This window comes from Megalops cyprinoides, chromosome 4 (genome assembly GCF_013368585.1).
Source record: "Megalops cyprinoides isolate fMegCyp1 chromosome 4, fMegCyp1.pri, whole genome shotgun sequence".
NCBI classification, from domain to species: domain Eukaryota; kingdom Metazoa; phylum Chordata; class Actinopteri; order Elopiformes; family Megalopidae; genus Megalops; species Megalops cyprinoides.
Genome location: NC_050586.1, coordinates 7,873,936 through 7,879,935, shown reverse-complemented (window position 1 = coordinate 7,879,935; position 6,000 = coordinate 7,873,936). Strand labels below are relative to the sequence as shown.

General features: G+C 41.1%; 1 protein-coding gene across 3 annotated transcripts in view; it reads left to right on the top strand.

The window, feature by feature from the left end:
- The first annotated feature begins 4,888 nt into the window (after nt 1–4,888).
- Nucleotides 4,889–6,000, top strand: part of kdm2ba (lysine (K)-specific demethylase 2Ba) — a 28,020-nt gene continuing 26,908 nt past the window's right edge. For all 3 annotated transcript variants that reach the window (XM_036527903.1, XM_036527904.1, XM_036527901.1), the window contains exon 1: nt 4,889–5,058. In XM_036527903.1, coding sequence (XP_036383796.1) covers nt 5,005–5,058 — 54 coding nt within the window. In that variant the 5' untranslated portion in view covers nt 4,889–5,004. The remainder of the gene's footprint in view (nt 5,059–6,000) is intronic.

Sequence of the window (6,000 nt, the reverse complement as noted above, 5' to 3'; positions counted from 1 at the left end):
GTTTTGGATTGTCAGCTATTGTGGATTTTTGTCATTACTTCTCTGTATTTGTCAGTTGGTATGATATCCTAAACTCTCCTATTCTGTCGAAAAAGCGCTAGGTCTAAGTCAAAAGGATCATTACCATCATTGTCAAAAACAATGGCGTATTTAAAAAGACGTACATAAAGGGATTTGTTTTCGTCCTTCTGTCGCTCAAAAAATATGAGGTGTCTTTTTGAAGCAGCACTGTTTCCCCTCACAACTGTAATATGTGGAGACAGAGACCTTTTGTTTCAGAGAGCAGAACCAAAAATAAACGTGTTACTCCCTGACCCCCGTACAAACTCATTCAAACCACTTTGTGGGCATTCATGACAAACTCGCTGCCATGTTAGCAAGTGTTTGGAGCAAAAATATCAAAAGTAGTATTAGAAATATTAGCCCCTCTCTTCTTCAGTCTCTTAATTAATGAGCTTTTGTATAAATCGAACTTGTTTAGATATTGACTTTTTTTTTTACACTTGACAGTGATAAATGTGAGTGAAAAAATCCTGCCAGAAAACTTCCAAAACTGCAACAAAAACATCAGATGCTAACTGCTCATTTTTGTCCGTTACATGTTGTAAGAAAACAAGTGCAAAGATTTTTATCAAATCAAAACAGAGGAGCTGACAGTTGTACTGTTGTCCCACAGTGTTGACCTTGGTCATTGTTTATAATATAGTTACCCCACCAAAAACTGGCAGTGCACACATGCGCGCGCACACACACACACACACACACTCACACACACACCACAGTATCAGTTTGATCATCTTTATGTGACCATATCAACTGAAATTCATAGAGCACCTGGCAGTGTGAGAAAAGGGAGTTTTATAGTACCATGTAGCCATATGCTGCTGAAAAACCTGAATGGCAACTAAGCCTCCTGCATCATCATTTTACTCTCAGTTCCACCAGCAACTGTACATAAATAGATAATTAATAGATAATTCAGTAAATAATTCTGAGACACAGACAGCTTTGTTCCATACCCCTTAATTTTCAGTGTCAAAATACTGACTGATTATGATTTGATTATAATGTAAATTATGCACATTTGAAGAAAATACAAATCCAGATGATTGAAACAATATGCAGATTGTAGTAGCTGGTATGAAAACATATACCCGTGGTATTCGAAAGGGGAAAAAATATCTGCAGCGGCAGATAGGAATCATTATGCATTGCTCCTAATATTATGACATGCTGACAGAAAGAGAAAAATAGGAGTAGAGTTGCTGTATTGCTGGCTGGTGTATCTAAGGGAGAGAGAAACGCTCTTACTAATCAGCATTTGTTTCAGATTTGAAATGGCCTAACCGTTTTTTTTTTTCCCCTCTGTGTCATGTGACCAGTAATTGGCAACAGAAGTGTGTCAGAGATTTAACAGCTTTCATCAAAAAAAAAAATCCATTCAGTGAGGCCTGATTTGTGATTATGCACTTTCTTAAAATATTATAAATACAAGGCTGGTGCACACTGTGTGTTTTTTCTGCCCATACTTTTTATTCATTGTTGAATAGTTTAAATACAATCCCTGTTACATTAGCTAATATTCTAGCAATTACATTATTTTTTTCTGAGACAAAACTTTGTATTTTCACAGTAGCACGTCAGTGTAGGCTGAAGTGGAACAGTAGGAGTGTTTTCCGTAGCTATGTCTATTTTTTCTAATGTATTTATTGGAGGATCTCATACATAACTTGCCACCAACTGTGAGGAGTGTGGACTAGTACTTTCTGTCCAGAGTACATTGCTACAGAGTTCATTTGCAAGTCCATGCCTCTGGGAGAGGGCTAGAATTCAAATGCCTCCAATTTGCTCAGGTTTCACACTGGCCTCAGTATCTAAATTCTGAGCAGGAACATAGGCCCGTTTGAACTCTGATAGTTTATGTAAAATTATTAAGTTGGCATTGTAACTGTTCTTCTTATTATTTCTTCTTATTATTATTCTACCTATAGCTTTTTAGCTACACCTACAAAATCTAGCCAGTACATTCAGTTAGTATGGGAATGCATAGCTTGTTTTTTCTGTGCCAATTCGTAAAACATTTTTTTGAGACATCTATGATTTTACACCGAAAGATTTCTCATTAACTAATATGGATAGAACATTAAGTATGTGAACATTCTAACACGTCCAGCTGACATCACAATGGGTTGCTGCAGTGGCCACAGATAAGGACCGTCTTTCGAGCAAAGCTTGTAATTACTAGCTACTACCTTTTTTAAGCCAACCTAGAGTTTGTCCTCAAACTTTCCTTCCTAAATTTATGATAACAATAATATTATCACTGTCGGGGTTGTTTTGTCATTTAGCAGATGTTAATATTCAGTGCAGCTTGCAATGCAACTCAAAACTGTGAATATAATAAATTATTTCCATTTAAAAATATGTTTGAATTGAACAAATATAACATTACACGTGTTAGTAAGGAAGCACAAGTAACATGCCTGCAATTTTTATAAAATAAAATTGTGGATATGAATACATATTTATACAGCAATGAAATCATCATCATTCAGGAATAAACTCCCACAAATTTTTTCTACATGAAGCTTGATGTCTGTAAGTAATTACAGAGCTATCCATGATAAAAAAAAATGCTTGTTCTGACAGAGATTTGAACTCTACTGTTTCACTCCAAAGCAAACGTCTGGCTGCTTGTAAGGCAGGTTTGCACCACTGACTGGAGGAAGGTCAGTTCATTCACATACAGCACTGTTCTCTCTATGTTCAGTCATGGATGTAAATGCTTGATATGAATTATAAACATATAGCGTTTTAATTTTCCAGCTGGCTAAAGAAACGTGTCTCTTGGAGTTGATCAAAGCTAATAAGAGGCTGCGCAGTTCTGGCGTTGGCAGGCAGTGAATTCTGCCACAAGGCAACTAGAGAAATGGGATTAAAAAAAAAAAGAGAGAGAAAGAGATTTGGGAAAACAGTGACCCGAAAAAGATAATCTGCCAGTAAACAATGACCTCGGGGGCCGTGAGGGGACTGTAGGAAGATCTGATGTGGAGAAAGAACAGAATGTAAACACAGCAGTAATCAATACAAAATTATTCTGAGGCAAACGGGGGCAAACAGCGCCGAGCCAGGGGACGGGCCCTGAGCAGCGAGAGTGGGAGTGACGGGGAGAGGGGATGAGGCCGGCAGCAAAAACTCTGCACTCGAGAGGACATAGATCATAAAAATGAGGGGCACTGAGGAGAGAGTCACAGTTATCAGGATGAGGAATGGCCAGGGAGCGCGGATACGGAGGGTGGAATGTTAGAAAAGGGAGAAATTGCATCAGTGTTGCGCAAGGAGACACAGCTCACAGAGTGAGTCAAAGGAGAAATATGCTGAGAGAAAGGACAGGGAGCAGTCCAGAGTGACCCCCAGGTTTTTTCTTTAACAAGTTCATAAAGGGGGTCTGTATTCTAAACCATTTTGGTGTTCAGTACACTTTTTTAGATGATGCTAACTGCTGCAAATGACCAGCTACTATTAGTTACAGTACTAATGATATAATTGAGCATCTTTGATAGTTTATGTGTAAAACGTCAAGTGTAACAGGTCCTTAAGAGATTCATTGGCAGTATTAGTTACATAATATAATATGTTATTTGCTTTGTCTATGAACATGTTTGCCTTTTAAAAAAAATGTATATCCTGCGCTTCCTGATGAAAGGTCAGAGTTCAAAGGTCACCATTGAGACAACAAGCCATTATGGCTGAAGAATTCATAGATGACTGTGTTTAGCTGGGTTGTTAATTGTGTTGTTCCAGTTTACATAAATTGTGGTTGGTAGCTCTGATTTTGAAGATGATTTTGGCAGGTAAGCTATTTTTCAGTGTCCAGCTTATGTAATTAGTACGAGCTGATAGTGAGCCGTTTTACTTATGTGACAAACATTTCGGTCACTTTCATCACAGATCGACGCTGTTTTTCAATCCTTTGTGTAGCATCAAAATTGTTGCTTCCCTGTATACTGCAATGATGGAACTTGCAGATCTGCTATTTTAAACCCCGACCTGGGTAACAGGGATGAATGCCCATACACTGTGACTGTAGGGCTATGAAATAGGGCAGTGTGGGTTGACCTGGTTTATTTTTTTCCACTGAAGGTTCTCTGACAGTACTCTGCGTAATTTGCTTTACCTCCCAGTTTTTGGGTGCCTCCGCATTGTGCTGTGCAATTTCACAACTGTGCATTTTCAGATTTTTTTTTTTTATTGTTGGGATTTTTTTTTTTAAATAAAATCTGTTGAATGACATTGTTCACAGTGGGGTCTCTAGATGTGACATGTTTGGCCATTGTTATGTAAATCAAAGCTCGCAGTTAGTCCTTTAATTTAACTGCGCTGGAGTGCTTCACATTTCCTGCTTGCAGGAGAGACAAAAGCATGGCATAGCTGCAAGCACCAAGGGCAGAGCAATCAAATTCAGATCAACCGATGGTATCCTGTGCTTGTAGGCAGAAAACTGGCAGACCCATTCAGTCGCTCTCGGAGTGATATGAAAAAAAAAGCAAACAACTAGAATCGTGATGTGCTATTTTTGGAATCGTTTTCAGTCATTCTTGAGAAGTGTGATTCGGTGATGTCTTCCACACGTCCCTACTTCCAGCTTGTACTCTCTTTCTCTTCTCTCTCTCTCTCTCCCTCTCTCTCTCTCTCTCTCTCTCTCTCTCACACACACACACACACACACACACGGGACTGGAGCGTGTAAGCCCAGCTGATGATGGGCCCCCTTTGTGGCCAACCTTGTAATCATACACCATCTGGCTCTCCATTGGCTGGGCCGTCCCCCTTTCGCCTGACCTTCCTGATGAATATTCATGAGCAGTGCTGCCTTGTGTTCTGCCTGTGCAACTGCCTGCTCTCCGTGTGGAGGGGAGGGCCAACCAGCAAACAGCAGCAGCAGCAGGGCTGAGGCTCCAGCCATGTCAGTTTGTTCTGCGCTGGACGAACGATGATAGAGCCATGGCCATGTCACTGAGCGCCGACGATGAGGATTACGACTCGGAGGCCGAGCAGGTTAGCCCGCCGACCGCTGCCGGAGTGTGCGTATCGATCTGCATGGGGTTTTTTTTTTTTGTTTTTTTTCTTCGATGTGAGAACAGGCAACCACCGGAGAGAGGAATACTGTGCCTCTGTGTGTGTATGTGTGTGTGTGTGTGTGTGTATGTGTGTGTTGAATGTGAGTGAGTGTGTGTGAGAGAGAGGGAGAGAAGGATTTTTTTTTTCCTCTCTCTCTCTCTCTCCCTCCTCTCCCCTCCCCTCTTTCTCTTTCTTTCTTTCTGCTTCTCCGCTGGCAGGAATCGGGTGGAAGGCAAGGCAGTGTGTGTGTGTGTGAGTGCATGCAGGGAGAATGGAGCACAATGCTAGAGTGAAGCTCACCAGGCTGCCACCATCCCCAGGCAGCTGCCGCTTGTTCCACGACAAAAAAGACAAGAGCACGTTTTTTTTCTGTGTGTATGTATGTGTGTGTGTGGTGTATGTGTGGTGTATGTGTGTGTGTGTGTGTGTGTTTGTTTTTTTCCCCCTTGATACCAGCCTCTTTGGCCATACCATGTCTTCAGCGCCGTGTTAGTGTTTCTGACCTCCTCCAGCAGGATCTGTGGTCTTTCTCACTACTGCCTTGATCCAGCCCCTGAAGAGGGACTGAACTACATTAACGTAGGGGTCTGTTTTTTTCACTCCTAAATCTCATTAGAATAAAAAAAAAATTAAAATACAATGAAAGCTCAGATCACGCCCCCCCCCTCCTTCAACCCCACGTGCATTCACATTTTGGTGTCTTGCATGTGATTGAGTTCTCCTGGATTTGCCTGGCCGTTTTTCTCTCTCTTTTTTTTTTTTTTGCTGTTATAAGTGAAATGGTGGTGAGCAGTTTGCTGGCCATGCCTTTGGGAGGTGCGGTTAACATGTGATTGTATCCGAGTCTCCTTCCTCGGTGCTTGCTCGGAGCAATGTGTT